Raw genomic sequence first — 23077 nt, forward strand, 5'->3', positions numbered from 1 at the left:
TAGAGTTAAAGAAAGAGGAACTTGGTACAGTGTGTGTTTGTTATTTAACTGAGTGCAGCCGTTCTGCCCAAAAGAAGGTTGTTTCAGAGCAGTCCTGCTCCTGGAACGTCTGCAGGCAACATGGTGGAGTTGCTCCTCCTGGAGCAAAGTCTGAACCTAAAAGCCGCCTGTTTGTCTCTCCAGCTAGCAGCCGTAGCATGTTCTGTGAAGTGACCCAGTGGCAGCCAAACAACCATGAAATGCACTGTTTTCAAGACACTATGGCTTTAAAATACATTGAAACCTGCCACTTCTGCAACCATGCTTCCACATTCCTCTCCAAACTGTTATAATTTTCCATATGATATAGCTACCAGTGGTGTAAAATATTAAAACCGACCAGTGACACACACAGATAAGTGTGTTGCAGAAAATCTGAATATGATGGGAAGGGCTCTCTGGTGGTATTGAACGCTCCAGCTGAAATGGATTCATCCACTCAAAACAATCCACTCTGCTCCAAAATAAACCTAAATCATCAATAGCTTTTAAGGTGCTTAATTGAAATTTTTTAAAATGGCCAAAAATCTATGGAGAGATGTGAGACCCTGATGGGCTTTGCAGATTTGGTGCTTGGACTAGCCATGCAACAGCAATAAGAAAGTTAGAGATAGTCTGCAGCTGACATTTCTGAGACCTACAGGAAGTACAGACACAAACTTTCTTTTTAAATGGAATAATTTTGGATTCTTGTTAGATCTATTTTGTTGGCTGAACATCCGACAAGACTCATCTGCTGGCACAATCTCAGAATAAACAGTGATGAGTGGAAGCTTCTTGAGAACAGACAAAGTAAGAAAAGGACTCCAAGAGACATGCATTCAGCTGCAGCCATGAATTAAAGAGAATTCCAGCAAGGTACTTCTATCAAAGAGATCAGATACTTTTTATTGTGTTCGCATCCAGCCCAGTATTTATGAATGTTGCTTTTGCAAGAAGTCCATCATTCTCAAACCGTTCTTCCAGTGGACAGGTGCAAATGTCATAAATGCTCCACTGCCAGCCCTCGCGGTTGCCTTCCTTGCCACAGACTACTACAGTCTTGGAGACATTTATCTCACTCAGTTATTCACAAAAATCTTTGTCAGCATAAAGCAAAGTTAAAAAATGTGTGCTGCCTAAAAGCAATACCTAAATTATCACTTTTGCTATTAATAAAATCACACACACAAAAAAAGAATACTTTGATTTTCATGAAAATTTAAGCTTCTAATTTGTGGTAAGCTATATTTGACTAGTTTAAATTCAGAAGATATACAAGGAACAACATGAGCTCCAATTTTCTGCTTACCTACAAATTAAACAAGGATTCTACCATGGTTCAATGAAACATATTCTATTTTAAATTACGGAAAATGTAGGCGTGAGTATCTGGTCTCTACTTTCTGTTCTATTATCTCTTGGATCCAGCTATGACTCCGTTATGTCTAGTCATGATTCTTCCTATAAATATCACAGTAATTTTTCTTTTAATGACTTCTATTAATAAACTCCATGCAAGAACTAGTAAGAGGCAAAAGGCTTTAATTGAGTTATATTTGACATTTCTCCAACATCCCTCTGACTATGAAAAAATTACACATCTTAAACTTGGCATTTGTATTTTCTCAAAGTCAATAGCTTTTAGAGTTAAGCTGCTAACTGGTGTTGCAGCATGTTTTCAAAAGCAATCCACTTACAATGTGAAAACTTTGTTCCACTCTGGATTGAGGTTCTTGTAAACAGTGTGTGTTTGAAGACTGTCATTCCCCAGCTCTAATACACAGAAAGGATCACTTTTACCTAGGAAAAGATCAGATAGAAAAAAAAGGAAAAAAAAAAAAAAAAAAGTGGACCAGTTATTGTATTTAGCATGCACACTCTTTCTTTGCAGTAGGGCTGAGTAAGTGACTGGCCAAATAAAAATAAGATCCAATAAGACAACTGCAAATTGCCTCGTTCTGCTGGAACAACTTGCTAAATAAACAATATCTCCGATGCATCCTCAGTTCTAGAAACTCTAACACTTACCTTACAACTCATTCAGGTGGCTTCACTCTAATACCTGAAATCTGACACTTACAGTGAATCATCTCTAAGTCTTTAATGCAAGAAAAATCTGCTCATGTTGACAATTATTCAGACGACATTATGAAAGCAGTACTGTCATTCTGACCCAGGTAAGCATCAGTGCTGCAGTTAGAGCTCTCTATTTTATCCTCTGCTTAGAGTTTGTGGTCTTCTTCAGTAGATTACAGTACCTGCACCATGAGAAGCACAGCACTATGATTGTATCAGTAGCATTTTTCAATCAGTTCCATGTGAGCAAGACCTTGAAGCTATGAAGACCCTGTACACTGCCACAGTTGAAACAAAACCCAGCATCAGCTGTAGAATCCATGTGTGAACCAGGTATCATACATTATCGTTAAATGATACATTAAATGATACATCATTATCATTAATGATACAGGTATCATTAAAGCAAACAAACCCCAAAACCCAAAAAAACCCAACCTCCTCTCAAAAGAAGGATGTCAAAGTAGAACCTATTATGGTGAAGACATGTTTGCTAATGTATTTTTTTCATAACTCCCATTACATGAATTTGTAGCTTTCACAACTTATTGCAGCTCAGCAGTTTCCATTGTGAACAGAGTACCCTTTATCAGCATGTCTGGCTCAATATCTGAATTAATCACATCTTCAGTGTTCATGTATAACTCAGCCACAGACAATCCTGCCTAACTTTTATATAGACAACTAAATATGTCAGCAATGCAGGGATTTAGACAGCAGACAAAAAAGATACTTAAGCAAAAGCTGTCTTTTTCTTAATCCTTATTTTTGGTATTATTAATGCAGAGCTCTTAAGGTTCTTACTCTGAGAAGTTTATAAACTAAACAGGAATCTTTTCAGTATGTAAACAATGGATATTAACTAGTCAATATTGGTAAAGTTTAAAGACCATGTGTATTACTGGAACCTATTTGTCTTCTCCTTTTCAGCTTACGTGCTCATTCCCTGATAAATGTGGAAAATGCATGTAGCCTTTCAGAGAAACTGCTTGAAATGCAAACTGGTACATGCCAAAAACAATCCCACTGTATAATTTGGTATTCTGAATGCTATTTTTTGGTCAGTGAGCAAATGCAGTGTTTGAGAAGAACTCCCATGCGTACACAGAAAACATCCAACAAAGCAGAAAAAGTCATTTTCACATCAACAAAACTATTATCAAGGAATATAAAAGCATGGAAGGCTCAAACTGGGCTAGCTGTGGCTGAAGAGCTTCTACGTATTTGAAATAACTGTGTGGAAAGTAGCCTAAACTTTACGTCAAATGGTAAAATATGGATTTTCAAAACACTGTTCAAAACCAAAGCAGACACTACGTTGTTTTCTGATAGCTATTATTATAGTAGGCTAAAAACTTGCAGTTAAAATCTATAATGCCAACATATAATCAACTGACAACAGAAATCCCAATCGCATCAAAATCCAATCTTTACTATGGGAATAAGGTATAAGGTGGCATTACACTTGTCGTCAGATGACTGGCCTGCAGAAGTTCACCCACCCAAGGCTCATGACTGCAATGGGACAGAACAGGGAGGGAACGCTACCTGCTCATACTGCTCCTCTATTAACCCTTGGAAATCTTTGTACCTCTTATTGTCTCCACGATTATCCCTTTATCAGATTTTTAGCTGGACTTTGAATTTACTTTTATCAATCACAATAAATCTGAGCAGTCTCCCTGGCAATGCAGGAAATATGGCACTGCTCTAGGAGGGCTCTATTATGGAAGCCCATAATTGCTGCACTAATCATTTATGAATGGCTTAGAACAGATAATTAATCTTTATGTCTCTCATTTCACGATCAGAAATTATGCTATTTTTACCTAAAATGGCTGCATCCTTTTGCAATTTGGTGGGTCTATTACAGCATAATACTAGGATATTTTCAGCACTGCCATTGAAAAACAATTTGTCATTTGCTTCATGAATCAGGCTCAAAGCCTGGGTTATTTTGAATATAATGACAGATTGAGTAACCTTTTACTTAAGCAGAATTTCATTCTGTGCTATGCACAAGGAATGTGTGTCACATACTCTGTATGAAAAGTCTTTGAATTGCAGAATCAAGAACCTGCGTGTCTCTTCCAATGTTCATTATCCACCCACATGCTCCTGTTTAAGTATTGAGGGAAAGGGGACCAAATCCATCACTGATACAACTGCATTAGCATCAGTGAAGTTTCCAAAGGGTAAATAACCTTCTGGGCTCAGCTCTTTCCCTGGACACTTGTCTATATTAAACCCTCACGTATTTCTAGATAGCCCTAGCCTTGCCGTTTGCCAAAGGTTCTGCTTTGCTGTCGTACACTTCTTATTAAATTTGTTAGTAAGGTGCAGTTACGCTCCTAATTCCATATAGATGTATACATTATGTCAATTTAGAAATGCATTTCTGTATAAGCTACCCTTTGTTATTGGCAGGGGTTTTTGTTTGTTCTCAGATTAAGTTCTTCAGGTTTTTTTAAGTACTGCTGTCTGCAGTAACCTTTTTTTTCCACCGCAGTGGAAAAGGAGTGATTTGAAGGAGTGAATTGAAACTGAAATAGTATCGTGATTAATGTTGGGCTTTCTCCTTTAGTCCTTATTTCAGGAGCAACGTTCTCATATGTTACAACGTGTGCACGAACACCAGAGAATGGGGCAAGGGTGTTTTCTCTCTAGTATCTTACCTGCCTTTATCAACAAGTTATCTTTAAAAAATGACTATGTCAGCAAATATACAACACACAATGCTGTGTCTGTGGATTACGAGCTGCTGCAAGATACAGAGGGGAATTAAAAGGTCTCCAGAATTCTGGAGAAGATGATAATAAAAACAATAATATCCAGGCAGTCGCTACAGGTAAGTATCAATTCCCTAGACCTTCCCTGGAGAAACAATATAAAGTTGTATTTTTAAAAGGTGTTAGTGTCCATTGCTGTCAGGACCAAGCACCATCTGAGGTACAGCTCAGTGGAAAATCCATCCTTTTCTTGGAGTAAGAGTGCCAAAAAGATCATCCCAAATCAAAGCCTCAAACGAGCTGTAAGAGAAACCATCACACTCGCTTCCCCGTTGCTGGCAAGCTTTCTTTTTCGGGTGACAGCCTGCAGTGCCACCCAAACCCACACACTCAGCACCATGTCAGATGCCCCCCAAATCCTTCAGTCTCATTCACGAACTCACAAGGCACCCGATAAAAGATGGAGAGGCTGATTTGTAGGCACCATCACTTTATATCAACTCTTATTTTACATGTTCCTGCTGGAAAATACAACAGCACATCGTGCTAAGTGCTAAGTTATTGGTCACGAAGCTCAGATCTAAAGGCGAAATCAGATCTCCATCCGCTGGACCTTCCCACATACTTTTGGGAGTCAAAACCATTTGGTATCTCAGTTCCCTAAGGCAGGTTTCACCACCGGAGAAATGATGAGATTTACTCTTCCTTGATCAACTGACAGTACTGCACAAAGTCTAAGTAGCACTCACGATATATTATGGCACTCACAATATATTATAGCATCCTATGCTGGAAAATAGAAATAAAATACCTGCAAAATCTGCTGCCAACAGGTCCACTGCCTTTAAAACTTTGACTTGTAGGAAGCCAATGTCTTTTATGTCCCGAAAGGAATTCTTTATACACTGCAAGAAGGAAAGCATAAAGATATATTTAGTTTGTAATTCAGTAAGAAACAGAAAATATCGAACTACTAAATGACTTACACTTTTATATCCATCGCTATTTCTGTGGAGTTTCAGTTCAGCAGCTGATACACCCATAAATACATTTCCACTATCCCAGTCTCACTCCATCATGACCCTGAGGTTCATGACTTCACACGCTACCCACTCCTAAGGAAATTCTCCATTCACATAAGTTACACTTTAACTTTATGGTGGAGACTAAAAGGAGCCCTGCGTGTTTATGCAAGTATCATCTGCCAATTAAAACAGAAAATGGGACATAGGTAGACCTGAAGCAGCAGCATGGGTCAGGAAGGCAGCACACTCAATCGGGAGTGAGGAATCTGTCCTCAAAAGCAACTTTGACTTGTGGTGTTGAAATTCCTCATGTCTCAGTCTCGCAGCCCATTTTAGAGAGATACATGCTTATTTCTTCTTGCCCAGCTTTTGAGGATTGAGGTGTGGAAGCCATCATATGGCTTTATCTTCCAACATTTGAAAGTCCAGAACTTATCCTCCCCAAAGGAGGAAAGAAAGCTAAGTATACTATGATCTCTCCGTGATATTCAGTGTGTCTCATTCTCCACGATAATCTCTTAATATAATTCAAGTTTGCAAAGAAAAGCATTAGTTTAAAACTCAACAAATACAAGCAGCCAAATTGCTTGGGCCTATCTGCCCTGCCAATCTCCTTGTCATTCTAAACATAATAACTACTCCGTGTAATAGTTTTCTCTCGTAGGAGACATGTTATTATGAGTGGACAATTTTTTTTTTTCCTGCAATTTTGACTACTTTCATAACTAAAGGAGGGAAAAAAAAAATGCAAACTCACATAGCGCTGTGAAATCTGTTGCCTTTCACTGGGGTCTCCCAAAGGGCAGACACACAGATCAGAGATAGACACTCCTGTACATGGGGCAACAGCAATCAACATTAGCAGGGACCCTGGATGTTTTTCCAGAGGCAGCTCTAAGCAACTGGTCTGCTTCATCGGCAGGGCAGTAATGTCAACTTGGCACCTAGAACGACATTGCCAAGGGTTAATAAGAAAAAGGAGCTGAGGAAAAAAAAAATAAAGCAACATTTATATTGATTTCAGTAGCAAGCAGGCACCAAAACTCACTGCCTGTTCAGGATGGAAAGAATGCAAAAAAAGGCATCTCAAAATTAAACATGGGAAACCAATTAGCTAGTTTCTATTGCACTTACCGTCAGTTTTGCTTTCTGGTTCACCTCCTGGTAAGCAGAGGTAAAAGGTTTGGGCTGCAAGTACAGTAGGAAAACTTAACTCTGGCCTGCCTCACTTCCCCTCTAAAATCCCCTAGTGCTTTGTAATGGATTTGAAACACAATTTTATTTCACCTGGGGGAAAAGAAAAGGGGCAAACGCAAAATTTAAAACATTAGCCTAAAATAGATTAGTTTCTTTAAAGTCACATACTCCATTTTATGCTACATTATACTGTATGCCCCAATCTCTTTTACAAGCCTTACTAGAGCTACATTTTCAGTGTACTGTTATATTTCCCAAAGGGAAGGATTGTCTTAAAAGTTCCCCCCAACCCCTGCACATAATATGTATCATTAACCTGATACTTCCCCCAAAAAAGAAAAATAAGGAGGAAAAAAAGAGAGACATTCATAAAGAGACAATAATAAAAGATGAGTATGGGCTGAGGCAGAGAGGGATCACTAGACGGCCAGTTATACGTGAAGGGAGCGGTTAAATGCAACAGAAAGCCTAATCACTCGGCTCGGCTAAATGCCTTCTATTTAGAAGTCCAGTAAATGGAGTGGAACTTTTTTGAACCTCCGTGGGGTTTGGCTTTTCAGAACAGGCTGAACAAAAGTTACAGATGAAAAAGGAAAAAAAAAAAATTAAGGAAGGAGAAGCTTTGTTGCCACAGTGCAAGGGGAGTCACATTTCTCAAAGGGATGGCGAGCGGATGATGGAGAGCGAGAGCTTTTGCTCCGCTTAATGCCTGCCGACAAGTTTTTATTTAAACTAAACTTGTTAAGGTGTTGTCTTAATAGGCTAAAATTCCACAGGGTTTCCCCAGGTGGGTTTCTTCTGGGTAAATGGTGCATGTAGTGTTCCTGATTGATCCCATTCCAGTAGTAGAGCTGGAGCGGTTTATACCCATCTGCTATAAATTGCATGCTTTCCACTTCTTAACAGCCTATTCTCTGCGAATGCTAAGGGGGGTGAAAAAAAAAAAAATCCTGAAACATTTCAGCCTGAAAACCCAACAAACTATGTTATGAAGTAAAAGTCATTGCTCTGATGAGTTTGTAAGTCATCCAGTAGCTCCATGTATTAAAACACAGCTCTTTGTATAAGCTGCTTCTGACCAGAATCAATGGGGATGACTTTGCCTTAATGTGCTCTTTGCTATTCACCGCACCGAATGTACAACAGGTTGCAAGTTTACTCTTATTAACTGCTTTCAAGTGCTTTGAAAGAGAAAGAAAATAAGCCAGGAAGAGTACCAACACTGTTTGGCGTGTAGGCTGCCTCTCAACACAATTTCCAAGTGTGAGAGGTTGCATTTAAAGCTCACTGCTATGCCTAGACTCTTCAGAAAGATATGACAAGAGAAGATACAGCAGAAAGGAAAACAAAACAACCACAAAAAAGGCAAGCATTTGAGAAAAAGACCTTATCACTTCCACGCTGGAGGTCAACATCACCTTGGCTGCATTAACACAGTCACTTCTCAGAGCGCAGCAGTTTTACTGATACTTTAGGTATCAGTGCAAAAGGGGGAATGTATCATTATCTTGGGGTTTGTTTGTTTTTTGTTTTTAACAGATGAAGAAACTGAAGCAAGGAGAGGGGAAACCTCAGGGTCACCCAGCTGGTCTGTGGTTCAGCTGGCAATACAGGCCACATCTCCCACATCAGCTTTTCATATACCAGCCACTCAACACAGTCCACAACCGGGAAAAGCTGCATTTGCTTTTTTATGTTAAGAACTTTCCATGGGGTAAGAGAGAAAAGACAACTCGTTCAGACAACAGTGCATCTCCCACCAATAGATAACCTCAGAAACCTCTCGTATCTCAAAGGCAAAGTTAAATGGAATTCTAGCTTGTTTTGGCAAATTGGAATTGTTTCTCTTATTAAAAGAATTTGATTAGCCAAAGGTCAAACAAAAGATCGAGGGTAAGGGCGTGGGGGTAGGAGGGATGCACATGTGGAGGGGAAAGCAGCAGGAGGTGGAATATAAGCATTTCTTCCTCAAATCATGTCTGATTTCCGTGCAAACTAACTTCCTTAAAACATCTGTGTTCACTCAAGGTGATGGTATGCCTCTGTATTTTCTTTTGAGGAACTGAAAAGAAAATCCACATTTGCACTTGCAAATGGCAAAAGGCTTAAGAAAAAAAAGCCAATCTGTTTCATTTAGGTTATACAACATAATTGATCAGACTGCAAAGAATGCAGCTTGGTAAAACAATTAGACATTCAATTTACCATATAAATTCAGCAGTTTCCACACAAACACTTCTACACTATTAAAACGAGTCTAATGATTTCCAAACTACTTCCCCCATCCTCCTGAAACTGAAACTCTTGCCTTTCCTTCTTTCTCAGCTTTCTACCTGCAAGACCTTATTACAGATAAGTATTTCACAGGAAAGTGGTAAGAGACTATGGTGATGGGCACAGTATAAAACTAATGGAGGCAATCCACATTTGCTCAAAAGTTGCCTGATCTGAATGCAAAGGGCAAAACTCTCAGATTACTTGTATTTTAGGTGATGCAAATAATCTCCTGAGTTAAATTCTCAACATAGTAATCCTATCTCAGAATAGGATAGCTCTGCTTGTTGTCATCTTTTGCTACATTACATATTAAATTCAGGTATAATCTTTCACACACATGGCTATATGCATGATCTATAGGGGATACAGTTCTGTAAGTTAAGAGTGCATTGTGCACTCAAATGTATCACTTTTTTTTTTTTAACCACAATTAATTAAATGCTTTCCTTCCTCCTCCTGATCAATATTTAGGTCTACACCTCTATATTGACCTCTAGTCCCATAGAGGATTACACCACAGCTTTAGTTTTCATTTAAGACTGTTCTTTTGACTTACAGCCCTCATCTTTAGCTGCCAAACTTTCTTTTTTTTTTTTTTTTTGCCCTTTTTTATTCATTTATCAGATAAATATTACTTGAGAACACTACATAGTAAATTTGGGGTTAAATTGTTTAACTTTATCAGGAAATCAAACGTTAAAATTTCACTAAAAGGTGCTGAGCTTAGCCTCTTACCAGTGATTATGGTGTTGTATTTTATTACTCAATCCACAGTTCATCAAATTATGATAAGTATCCTTCAATATATATAAATACATATGAAAAAATCTGCACAAAACATTGCCATTTTTCCCCCTGCACAATTCTTGAAAGCCCTTCACAAAAGAGGTCAGGATCATTATCACAGTATACAGTAAGATGCATCTATGATTAATATTTGGAAAGGAATTTCAAATGCCACAGGTCTCAGGAATACAATTAATAAGGTCTTATTCTGACTTATCCTACAGATAAGTTTTGGTTGTCTGATTCTTCCTATGGCTTGGTGAAATTTAAATGAAAGGTTTGGATGCAGCCATAGTAGATTTTACTGCTCCATCCCAACAGCATGGCCTTTAAAATAAGGATTGCTTCTTGTTGCAAAGACACTGTTTCCTGGAGGCATTAATCATAAAGATATTGGATGCACTCCAAACTCATTGCTCATGGTCTTAAGTCTAGCAGTTTTTGTAAAACCTCTTTCTTGAGGTAAATATGTGAAGGAAAAACACCCAACATTTTGCAGCACCTCTTTTTCAAAATATATCCCTTAATGCAGAAACAGTCTCTAACAATTTGGCATAAACAATTTAACTCTGCCTGGACAAATTCTGCACACATTAACACCTTTGTTTATTAATATACATTAACATCATCTCCTGTTTATAGCATGCCTCTTATCCCAAAGGACACAAAAGCACTCAATAAATGTTACTAACAGTTCTGTGCAGACTAAATAGAGGGATTATTTCATCCAGCACCAAAAAACAGCCATCCCTCAGTGCTGGACCCTGGCAGCTGAACCACTCTATGCTGCAGTATTTTAAGCAAGGAAGAGAAACTGGATCCAGCTGAAAATCTAAGGACAACGCAGGTAGGCTGAATGTAATAATTTAGCTTGCGATGTGCACTGACAGTGAGGGTTCATTTCGTGACAGGAGAAGGGTGACATGAAATCGCACCAAATGTTTCTTCACTAATTCAGAAGCAGACAAAGGCCCCAGGTGTTAGTGTTTAGTACCAGAGGTCCAACACATTTCTTATTCTACATGTTCCATAGTCTCCACAGACGCTTCAGGTCCTATTTCAATAACAATATTTTACCTTGAAACCAAATTATGCCTGGGAGAAGAGCCATGTTCCAGGGGCTTAAGGCATCCATCCTACATGAAATCCTGGGTCTAAAGGAATTAACAGAAGTCTTTATTCCACAAAAGTTCAGCAGTCTGGAGTATCAGACATGACTCCACCTTGTGCATCTCCTCAACTTCATTTAAATATTTTTAAAATTACATATGTATTTAAGGGTCTAACCAACATGGTTCAACCTACATGGCCCTGAGGGAGCATAATGAATCCTAACTCTATTCACAAATTGACCACAGAATTATTAATTAAGATCCAACAAATTTTGCCTTTTCCTTAAAACCATGCAAATTATTTGAGGGCAGTTGGGTTGTACTGCTGTGTGTAATGACCTAATATAACCCACATTTTACCAAAGAATCTTTCTTACAATGATGTTGTGAAATCCAGAAATCTCAAAACTCAACTTGGAAGTCATGGAGACAATAAACATGGCACCTCATAATGCTGTTTTGTCTACAGAATCCTCTTCCAGATTAGACTGCACTTGAACCCTTCACAAAATATTATTTATCAGGTGTCAAAAGTTTCTACACTGTACAAACAAGGCTTGTTATTACACATTCGGTGTTTACCTATTCTTGCAATTGCTCTTTAAAATCTAGTATAATTTTTTCCTGGTTTGATGCTAGACAATTTGCTGTGCTTAAGGTAACAATAGTAATATTTTCTCTCCACATAGACAGCAAAAAGAACTTGAAGGTAAATCTAACACACGCAGGCTTTCCCAGTGCTGAAATCTTTAATAATATAATAAGTATTTTGCTGATAATTTTTTTCCACACTGAACACCACCTGCCAGAAACCAGTAGGAAAAAAAAAAAGTGGGGGGAAAAACCTAAGGAAGAATTGCTCCAGCATCAGGGAGACTGAACAGAGGCAAGCTGCAAACACCGCTACATTTCTTAACTCTAAGCTGAATATCAGAAGTAATGAAAGTAACTGTGAGAATGGAAGGAACAGATTCATCTTCAGCCACTTCTCCATGTGATGAGCAATAGCATTCAGCCAGAAAGCATTTCCTGCTCTGCAAAACCACAAACATTTGTAGAGCCAAAGGGCATTGTTCTTTTCAGTGAATAGTTTCAAGCTATTTGAATGCTTACAGAGAACGTTCTTATGAGTTACTGTTATTTAGTCAGCAAGTTGTGAAACCCTCGCCAGGTGAGAACAGCAAACAACTGCAGACAGGATCCCTGCCCCTAAGAATTTAGAGGTTGTGGCACTGATCCTGCAAGCAGATAAGCACGGGCAGACCCAAGAGGGGCTCCAGTAAATTAAAGGGTTCTTGGTGCTGCTGCATGTAGGCAACTGAGCAGACGCAGTTTGGGGAGATGGGTCTAGATGACAATGCTGCAAGCCAAAAGAAGGAAGAAGGTAGTTACTACTAGGAAACCAAGACTGTACTAATACTGTACAAAATAAGATGGAGTTAGAGTGGAAGGGAAAGAGCAGGACATAAGAGTAGGAACCCTATTCTATTCCCATTAAAAAAATAAAATAAAAGGTTGACTGCTATCCCACAAAAAGTCTCATCTGCTAACGTGCCGTAAGATCATTACTTGAGAATTTGAAGCTATAATGGAATAATGCAGTGGGATGAAATCCAGTGTTGGTCAGGAGATGGGTAAATCACCTGTGAGGCTGCCCCTGAAAATGACGCTTTAAACAACATGAGCTTGTGCAATAGCACGGGGCACCAAACCCACAGAGGTCAGTCCTTTGTGGCAATGGGGAAGGGCTGCAAATAAAGCAAACCCAGGCAACAGGACCTATACGTAAACAAGGCTACAAGAACACACCACCAAGGCGCAGAGAAAAGGGACACCAGTGCCACTCTCAAAAGGAGCACAAAGATCCCTGAGCTGCCGCCAGCCTGAAGCAGCGAATCAGCCCTGCAGAGCACAAGGGGTCTGGAGCAATATCACCATGCAAATGCAGACAAATACTGCCTGCTCGCTGCCACCAGCTCTCCCAGAAACGGCTGCCACTGAGCTCCCACGGTATTTTGGATTTTACAGTCAGCATGTGCGGAGTCAGTTTGGGTGTCTCCACATTCAAGTCGCGATTAATCAGTTATCCAGTAATAGGTTTTAATAAACATGCTCTTACAGAGGCATCTGGACATGACTGGAATAAGGAGAGAAACATACGGTATGATGCTGGTAATGAAAATAAATTGATCAATTTAAAAAAAAAAAAAAACACAACAAAAAAACCACATTATCTTTTGTACTTACCCCCCCCCCAAAAAACCCACAAAAAACCAAAACAAAAACCAAAACAACTTACGTTCCCAAAAGCTCCTCATGCTTTTTGTTATCTTTTCTCCGGACCTCAATGTCCAACATATCCTTCCTGTCAGAGAAGTAGTGAAAATCAAACTGTTCCCTCCATTGAGGATTTGCACTCTTACACAGTGTCTAGAAAACATGCAGTTATAATATTTACTTTTCTTAAATGGTACTTATTTCCACAGTAAAGCACATATCAATTCTTCTACAAGAACAAGGCCAGATGTTAGGGCATCAAGTACTAAGGTCATTACAACCAAAGCTCCTCAGCCCATCATGCAGAGCTTCATCTTTCTTAAAAAAATCTCTTTCCTCTCTCCCAATAACAATAAACATGCAAGCGTGACGTGAATGAATGGATGGAGAAATTCTGAAATGCAAGGTGGATCCACCAGCTCCACTTTCAGTGGACCATGGTTGTCATTCAGCCTCGCACACTGGAAGAAATCAAGAATAAACCTTTTGAGGACAACCACCTGAAAACAGATTTGAATGAATTCAGGAACCCAAACCAGTATTTTTTACCCTTCTGTGTTAAGATATAGACAAAGAAGGAGCAGCCTTGAAATTATTAACATCCAGTTAATGTGGTATCTGTAAAGTGTCCCTCTGAGTTCAGTGAGATTGTTCATGTGTTCAGGTTACTCTGAGTATTCACCGGATTGGGACTTAAATCACTTGCAATTCATATCACACTACACTACCCACCATCAATATCAGCACGGCCACTGAGAGAACAGGAGATAGGATTAGCTGGACCATGACTGAGATTTCTCCCACTTTGTCTGCTTTTCTAGACCATGAGAGATGATACTTCGTAAGTTGAATAAACTCCAGGAAAGAAAGTGAAGTATTGCCAATTTGAAGTCTTTTTAGGGTGTAAAGGTAGCAGTCCCCAACTTTCGCTGGACCCCAGACAGAAATACTAAGCAATTAACTCACTGCAGACAACATTGCACTTGACTCCCCATTTTAAACTCTTTAATTTTCTGTGACTGCAAACAGTGCAGTCTTGCAGATTCATGACAGCCTACGGACCATTAAAGAGAAACATAAAAAGCGATCTTAACGGGAATAACTTATATCTATTCTAAAATAACTAACCCATTTGTTATTTTTCAAAGCTGCTTTTCTAAATAAAAACATTATATCATGACCTTGGTTTGAGGTCCGATGTCGGGGACAGAGTGCAGGTTTCAGATGTGCCTACATCTGAACATTATGTTCTGTGAACTTGCTCCGTACATTTTGTACAGGAGGGGGTTTGTTTCCTCCTCCTCCTCCTCCCTCCGCACTTCCAGTTCATGACATGCTTTCTCTTGCTTTCTCAACAGAATATTATTTTAATTATAGCCCCTCTCCTTATTAGACTTCGGAGATGAAACGTATATCTTTGGGAACCCCATTCCTTTCTTAGATTCCCATGAAACGGTACTGGATACAAGTAAACACAGCCTAGAAGAATAAAAATTAAAATCAAAACCATGGAACATTCTGTGTGTTTGGGGAGGGGGACAGGTTCTGCTATATGTAACGTATTTTTCAAGGAAGGTGCTTTAAAAACAAAAAATTCCCCTGCACTGGGAACCATTTCAGGTCTGCTTTTCCAGCATACCTAACATTGCAAACCTGACTTCTGTATTGGCAGAGAACAAAACACGTGTGATGCATGTAGCTTTACTTCATTTCATATTAGTGTCAAACATCCATCAATATGAGGAGTACGTTAAACGCACAAAAACAGATACAAACAATGCTCCTAACTTCCTATTTCCATATTGGCATGTAAAACATATTAGTGAAATGTTAATGTCCCTGATCTGGCCTCCTGGTTGTGATCTCGCTTATATAAAAGAGATTCAAGAATAGTTCCATCTGAGTTAGCAACACCGGTAAAAGAAACACCAAGTATCGTATTGGCTTCAGCAAACTTAGGGAAATCCTTAATACTTACCTTACTCTTGTATCTTTGATCTCCCAGTTTGAGGAGAATAAAAATCTCTGCCAAGCCCCCTCCGGGGATGTTCTTCCCCTCCAAGAGCGTGATGGTGACCAGCCCATTCCACAACTGGTTCTTGCGCAAAGAGTCGGAGAGTCGCACGCTCCGCATGAAACTTGACTGAAAAGCAAGTCAGTGACATGAAACATTTATACAGTCAAGCCCACATTTTTATGCTCAAACTGACTGTGATATGAAAGCGCCAGAAGTGAGAGAGGTACCACGATCTCCTAGGAGTAAGGAGGAATGGAGGGCAGAAAGCGTGCTATGGATTTTCTGCCCATACGGTACTATGGCTTGCCCCATGAAGGGACGATGCTCAGCATCAGAGCAAAATCGGCAGGGTTAGCTTAAACCACTGGAGAAGCTGACTTCAGCTAACCTGGCTGAGCTTTGGCAAGAGCAGACCTTGAGTGTTGAGAGCAATCTGTCACCTTGGCTCAGGGAAAGACACGGGAGAGGGACAGGGAGGAGAGGCGGAAGAGGGGAGAAACTAAAGTGAACTCTTGAATGTCTGAAGCTACTTCCCTAAAACGCGGGTCTGTCCTTTCTGGGGAGACAGCCCACAGTCATAAAGTCTATGGCCAGGTGAAAGGCTGAGCATGCATCTTCCATCTCCTCAATCACTCAACCGCCTGTCGTCCGCGTTAGCTCTTCGCCTGCTGCCTTTGCAGCTCCTGCTTCCAGAAACCAAGCTCACGAATCAAAAATACTGATGCCTGCTGAAAAAACACTGACACCACCGGGCTCTTCATCTGGAGTTATGGTTACCTGGTAGCCACATTTGTTACCTTCGCAGCTTCATCCCACATAGCACGGCTGCGCTAACAGTTTGCTAACTGGCAATATTTTATTGGACAGAGGATGATTAAATAGGCCTTTATTTGGGGGGAGTGAGCTGGAAACATTAAAACTCAAGGCTATACTTTTCTTCTCGCAGTAAAAATCCTGCCATATTTTATTCTCGTGAAGCAACTTTTAACTCGCCACACTTCAGAGCTTCAATCATGTCATATACAGGTGGGAGCAAGACGGAGGAGAAGATTTCACAAGTCACTTTAAAACAGGACGTGTTAGCTTTAAAAGCAAGTAAGAAATGTTGTTGCTAAATAAAACGATTGCAAAAGCACCTGATGTCTGAAGATTACTTTTTATGGATCAATTACCCAGCAACAAAATTCTTAAATCATGGGTGGTGAACTCACAAATTTTTAACTCGCTTTTTACTGGTTAAAATACCCAACTCTTTGAATCCCACAAGCATATTAATATACTTCTATTTAAACACCCCATTTGGCTTTCCTGGCACACTGATTTAAAATTCCTACCTTTAAAAAGAAAACGAGATTTTGATTCATAAATCCAGCTGCAATGTAATTTCTTTTTTATTTTTTTTTTTTTTTAAGTTCGTCTTTTAGGCCAAAAAGCTAAAGCATGACTGTTCCCATGGACATACTTCAAAGTCCCGGCAGATATATTCCTCCCTAAACACTGAACTATTTCAAAATCCTTTTTATAAAAAAGGGAGTAATGTCCACAAGGGATCAAAGGGCATTCTACAGTCTGGCAATCGCCTTAGAAAAATGGCAGTGCTTCCATGAAATATGCCCTAAAATAATTTTGCAGCTTGGTATGTCCTAATTTCGAATTGGATGTTTATCTTGGAAAGGCTTCTATCTAACTTGTCCATAAAACAGCTCCACTTAGCTCTATGAGCCCTGTGAAAATGGAATCCAAAGCTGGCTATTAAAGGGGCCTGGAGATTGCTTCCATATGGCGTAACAGCATGGGAGTGGAGGGCTAAGGCCTACAGCAGGCGCTGCTTGGCTTGAGCTCCCCATCTATCCATGGACACTCGTTGCATTACACCATAACATCTGGATTATTGCTTGTAATGTCCCTGGGAAATATCCACTTCCCATCAAAGCCTTTATCTATCTCGGTTGTACTTTGAACATTTTAGTATTTAACATAGTCATGTTTGATGTGATGTACTTGCTGCTTTAGGACCAAGGATTTTCCCTCCCCCCCCACTCCTTCCTCAGAGGAGGAAGAGGTATTTGATGTTAGTTCACACAAAAAAAACCCAGACAAAGTTTATTATCCGCATTACAATTTCTTTTAAAAACAAAGCATCCAGTTCTCTTCAAAGCTTCCAGGCTGAACACGAAAGACAGTTGTTATCACTCAGTTTTCAAATCAAATTTGGATTCTTTTCATTTTTTAACCAGGCCAGTATTTTAGGGAGTCACTCAGCATTGAGGGTCTTCCTACCCGAATTCTGTAGCATACACAACCCCACCCTTTTAGCCACTGACTTGACAGTTCAAAGGACTGTTGGGAGGTACCCAAACCAGCCCAGATCCCACGCGGTCCCGGGAAAAATCAGCGCCTGCGGCTCAGTATTACTAGAGCACATTGTAATGCATCAACTCTGACCTTCCAAAACAGGTGGCCCCTAGCAAATGGCCTTGTGCACCCCCTTTCTGGATAGCTGCGCAGCTGCAAAATCGCTCGGTGCTCATCTCAGAAGAGGGGTATGGTGGTCTCCAGCTAACAGGATCTGGCTACTTTCTGGACAAGATCTAGCATCACGTTAGAGCATCCCACTGGATAGAGAAGCCAAGATGTTTGCAACTGGTTTAGGGCATAGTGATGATCTGCAGCACCTCGACACAGGCTCGATGCCTGCAGTCTGCTTCCTACCTCCCCCAAGCCAGCTCTGCCACCACCACAAGCCTCTCTCCAAATGGACCAGCACGGAGCCCGGGACGGCTGCTTGCCTCGTACCCCTGCAAGACAGCCCGTCATGTTGGGAATGCTTTGGATTTCCTGGACATGCCCAGGTCGTTCCCACAGCGTGTGTTCAGCAGGTCTGGCATGTCTCCTGTGCCTCGTATCGTCTACGTGCGCACCAAAGACCCGCTCTGTGCATGCTCTGTGGCCACCTCTCCAGCCTCCCCGGGTACTTGGCAGGCTGTTCCTCTGACCACCCTGATGGAAATCCCAGCCCAACAGGCAGTGTCTCAGATTCCACTCATAGTTTCTAGAAGGAAGCATGTCTGGGGAAACCCAGATGTGTGGTAGACCCACAGACCTGGATCATCAATGAGTCAACTTTAGTGTTGCCTAGGGAAGTCTGCACTATGGAAAATGCCTCCCAGGTGACAAGAAAATGCTATTGCATTATTTATTTTAAAAGTCTTACCTCCTCTCTGATACTCCGCGCCTACTCATTTCAAACTGATTTACACAGAGTTAATTGGTTACACTGCACAGCCTCCCTCTGAGCTGGCTAAACTTTTACAGAGCAGAGCACAGAGAAGTGCACTCATCAGTCCCACAAAGCTACTCAGGGGCAAAGCAAGCACGGAAAAAACCCACCCCAAACACTACACTAACCTGCCTTCACAATGAGACACCAGAAAAGTCACAGCCCCTCTCTACACTGGCCAGAAAAGGAGGACATAACTGCTCAGTCAGTGACAATTTTAAAGTGGTTTTCTCTTTCCAGCTCTTCCCTTTCCCTGTTACCTCCCAGGCTATGGACGCCTCCGCACTTGGGAACTTCAGCTCCTCCTGCTGCTGAACCCGAGCTCTTTCCAGCTGTGCTCCCAGACTTGATGCCAGGTCCTTCAGACCTCTCCCGCTATATTTTCCTGTAAACTCTCTGCAGTCAGCCAGCTCACACTCTGGCTACATCCCAGACCAAAGTAAAGGTGCCTTGCAGAGGTACAGAAAAGTTGGCTGAAGCTAGGATCAGGCTATAGGGCTGGAAATTAGGAAACATATGCTTTACGATGGAAGCTGGCACATGTCCCGAGCACAAGACATTGGACAAGTTTGCTTATTCTTTCCTGCCCCCCCATTACTTCTGAAATCAAGATAGCCTTGAGACCAGAATTTGAGGGGTTGTCTCCAGGTAGAGCTCTGCTTTTGGCTGGGCTCTGGGTGCAAATAACCAGTGATACCATAAAGGTCACCTTTATGAGCAGATCACTGCTGTAAAATGGATAACAACTTGAACAAAAAGCATCCCTCAAACAAACCAGACAGAAAGAAAATAGTAAGCACGAGAATATCCAGATAGCTTTACTCTCAAAAAACAAACTAGATGTTCTTAAAGTCTAAGAGCCCATGTTTACTGCAGATTTAGGAACTGTGTAACATCAGGTAAGTAATGAGTAACCTTTTCTGAAGCAAAAGCATGGCCTGGTTGTAGAGCAGGACCGTGCCACGTGAGGAACAGAAGATGGTTCTTCTTCCTGCTGCTTAGAAAGAACAGTTCCCCAGAACACATCCCACGTCTCTGAACAGAAAAATTAAAGATCAGCGCTCACAATACCATTTTCAGAATCTGGTTTCTGATTTTAAAATGAATATAAAAGCTTCACACAACAACTTTCAAGTTTTTGTTACTTTCTGGTTCCGGTTTAAAGAAGAAAGCTGGACAAGAATGAGGAGGTGGGCCATATTCTGCCTTCACAGAAGCAAATACAGGAGATAAGCAAGAATGCCAGAGCTTTGGAGGGGAAAGAACTGGCTCATTGACCCAGCTTCACAAAATCCTTTGGGAACTTGAGTCTCCCTGCTAACGCCATTTGTATATAATCTCCCTCTATAGGCACCCAGCAAATCCCCTCTGGTGCATCAGGGCTGCTTTCAAATCTGTCTCTTTTCCTGACACACACATACATGCCCCAAGTTCAAACTTGTTTTTGAAGCAATAAAGATATGCAGAAAAATTGTACATTTAAATGACACGGCGAGGTGGCCAAGTGTGAAGTGAACCCATCTCTCACATCTTTCATTTAAAAGGATGAGACAGGACAACAGAAAGCCTGCTGCAATCCCTGTGAAGAGGTCAACGTCAAAACTGGGCCACGTAATTTGCCATTTGAGAAAACAACAACACGCAAATAGGACGACTCTTTGGACCTCTCCTCATTAGGCAGGGAAACCATTTTGCAGAGGCAGTCTGCCCCTGGGAAAGCGGAGAGGGCAGCGAGAAAGGCAAGTGAACCGACACGAGATTGCCACCACGGTGCATGACCCTGTGGCAAGCAAGTCCCTCCGCTCCACGAGACGCTCGCAGAGCGTTGCTGCCCACGGGGTATTGTGGGAGAAAGCCAAATACAATGAGGCAGGCAAAAATGAAACCTAACAGCCCACGCAGAAAAAAAAGGAGAGCGAGGGATTTTCCCCTGCGATGAGACGCCAAGGAGCACTTGGGTCCCATCAGCCTTTCAGCCAATTTATTCAATCAGCTTAGGCTATCAAGGTGGCAATTGCGTCGCTTTTGTTTCAGGACTGAACTGCTGCGGGTCAATCCACCCCAAGCAAACCTGCTTATTTGCTTCATAGATGTTCCACACTTAAAGTTTAGTCAGCTGTACAAATGCTGGAAATAGCGCACAGGGCACTGGGGGTGAGACTCAAGCCACCTGAGACAAACAAGGCTACTGAGCATCAGCGTGTCGGGCTCCAGCAGAGATAGCCACCAACTCCCTCTGCACCCCAGATAGCCCCAGAAAGAAAAACAGAAAAGAGGGGAGAGCTTGCCAATACACAGATATGAGTGCATATATTAACACTGCTTAATAGTATCCTCTTCCCTTTGCAATGCCACCCTCCATGAGAAAAAGAAGCAAGCTGCACTCTTGGAGACAGCTCCCACAGAGGACAATGCTGGTCTCAGCTCCCATGAAAAATGAGGGACCTGGATGTGCTGCCCATGTCTTGGGAGTCCGCCCAAATGTGTGATGATTCCCTTCTAGCAGCAGTGAAAAATATATACTGTGTAATCAACAGATAGCTAACTCACCCAGTTCAACAGCTCTCGCACCAAAATGATTTAAAAGACAATATTCAGTTGCTGAAATCCTTCCTGCATACCGTCTGTAATGCCTGTGAGACAACCATAGCTAGACTGGAGATCTTGTACTGCTGCTGTTTTCGTCGTTGTCCGAAATGTAGCTTTTTCTTCAAAAAGCAAGTGAGCTCAGAGAACACACGTGAAGAGTGCACGGTATCCACAACCACCTGCGTGAACCCCTTCGCCAGTCTGACGTGGGGTTGCATCAGGTATTAATGCCCCCAACAGGGGTACTAACCATTTGGGGTGAATTTGGGAAGCCAGCAAGAATCCCGCGACTGATGTGACAAGACTCATTCAGGACACTGATGTGCCAAAGCGGCACTAAGATAACATAAAATGGTCAAATTAGAGTATAACCAGATTTCTTTCATATAGACAATACAGATTAAAAAAAAGCGTGAAAGTTATTTTAAGGATGGACAAAATGAATATAAGTAATTTTCCCTGTATTTGTAGAAGAAGAAAAGCTAAATATTACAATACAGGTCAGCTGTAGTTCAGTGCAAAAAACCCAGGAAAACCATTGCAAATAGAGAATTTTTATTTGCCTAAACCTACAGAGATGAAATTTACATCTGTCTCAGTTCAGCTGTTTAAATGGAAAGTATATGGCCTTTTTCTCCCACAACAACCAACCAGAGTCAGCTCAGTAGCCAAAAAAGAAACGAGTTTGTGTATCCGTTACAGAGCTCTCTCCATTTCCCCTGCCCCCCTTATTCCCGTATCTTTATCTCGTCCAGCAACATTGTTTTCTACCCCATCATACTCTCTGGCTATTCTTCCATAACCTCTTGTGCCTTCCCTAGACACCTATATTCCCCATGCACACAATTTTTCTTTCTAGCGTTTATGTTCTGCCACAAACTGCTAGTACTGCTTCCACAGACCAGAGTTTCCTAACTAAAGATGGTTATTGATGTACAGTACTAGTGTTTTAGTGCAGTAGCAGAATCAATAAACTAGGAAATACTGCTTTGTCAGATTTTTCCAGCGCATGCTGGGAAATATTTTTACGGCCTTTGGATGGTCACAGAGCTTTTCTTTAGAGATCACACTGGAGCATGAACTGTGTCTTCCCTAGGAAGAACTGAAGCTCTCCTACCCTCTAGTGACTGGAACAGAATAGAGCACAGGGTTGCAGCTCTTTTTTTCTCCCCCCCTCCTCTTTTAAACAATACTTTCACTTCTCCTAACTCAGTACCATGCTTCAGCATCTCTTAATTTTATTTTAAAAGATGCTACGGCACAAGCTAGAGTCTTTAGAACTGAACAACCCACCAGTATGGCTTACAGCTAAAGGTCCAAAAACCTGTACATAAAAAAATTACTCAAAATGCAATGAGACATAGGGTACAACCAAAAACCAAAATTCCCGTGACAGCAACCAAGACGGAAGTTTGGCTATTCTGGACAAAAAGGAACAGAGTTTAAAAATCTGGCTCCCTTTCCCAGGAGCCAACGCCAACCAGCGTCAAGAGACAGCTGTGTGTGCATGTGTGAGAAAAAGGGGGATCAAGCTACACTGATTGAGTGAGGGCACAGTAATTTCCAGAGCTTTTTTTTTCCAAATTTCCAAAACTAAAGTGCTGAGCTCTTCAATTATTCCATCACTTTCTGTCATACGGCATTCAGGGATGCCTGGCGGCTCTCTGCGCCGAGTGCCGCGGGAAGGGCTG

At 41.1% G+C, this 23077-nt stretch overlaps 1 protein-coding gene across 6 annotated transcripts in view; it reads right to left on the minus strand.

Annotated features, from left to right (window-relative positions):
- Positions 1-23077, minus strand: part of MCTP2 (multiple C2 and transmembrane domain containing 2) — a 126264-nt gene that overhangs the window by 60073 nt on the left and 43114 nt on the right. For 5 of the 6 annotated variants that reach the window (XM_072870156.1, XM_072870155.1, XM_072870158.1 and 2 more), the window contains 5 exons: positions 15479-15643; positions 13523-13653; positions 6609-6795; positions 5638-5731; positions 1719-1821 (listed from right to left, as the gene is read on the minus strand). In XM_072870156.1, coding sequence (XP_072726257.1) covers positions 1719-1821; positions 5638-5731; positions 6609-6795; positions 13523-13653; positions 15479-15643 — 680 coding nt within the window. The remainder of the gene's footprint in view (positions 1-1718; positions 1822-5637; positions 5732-6608; positions 6796-13522; positions 13654-15478; positions 15644-23077) is intronic. The other variant, XM_072870160.1, reaches the window with a different exon arrangement.

Source organism: Ciconia boyciana, chromosome 8, assembly GCF_034638445.1.
Source record: "Ciconia boyciana chromosome 8, ASM3463844v1, whole genome shotgun sequence".
Lineage (NCBI taxonomy): Eukaryota > Metazoa > Chordata > Aves > Ciconiiformes > Ciconiidae > Ciconia > Ciconia boyciana.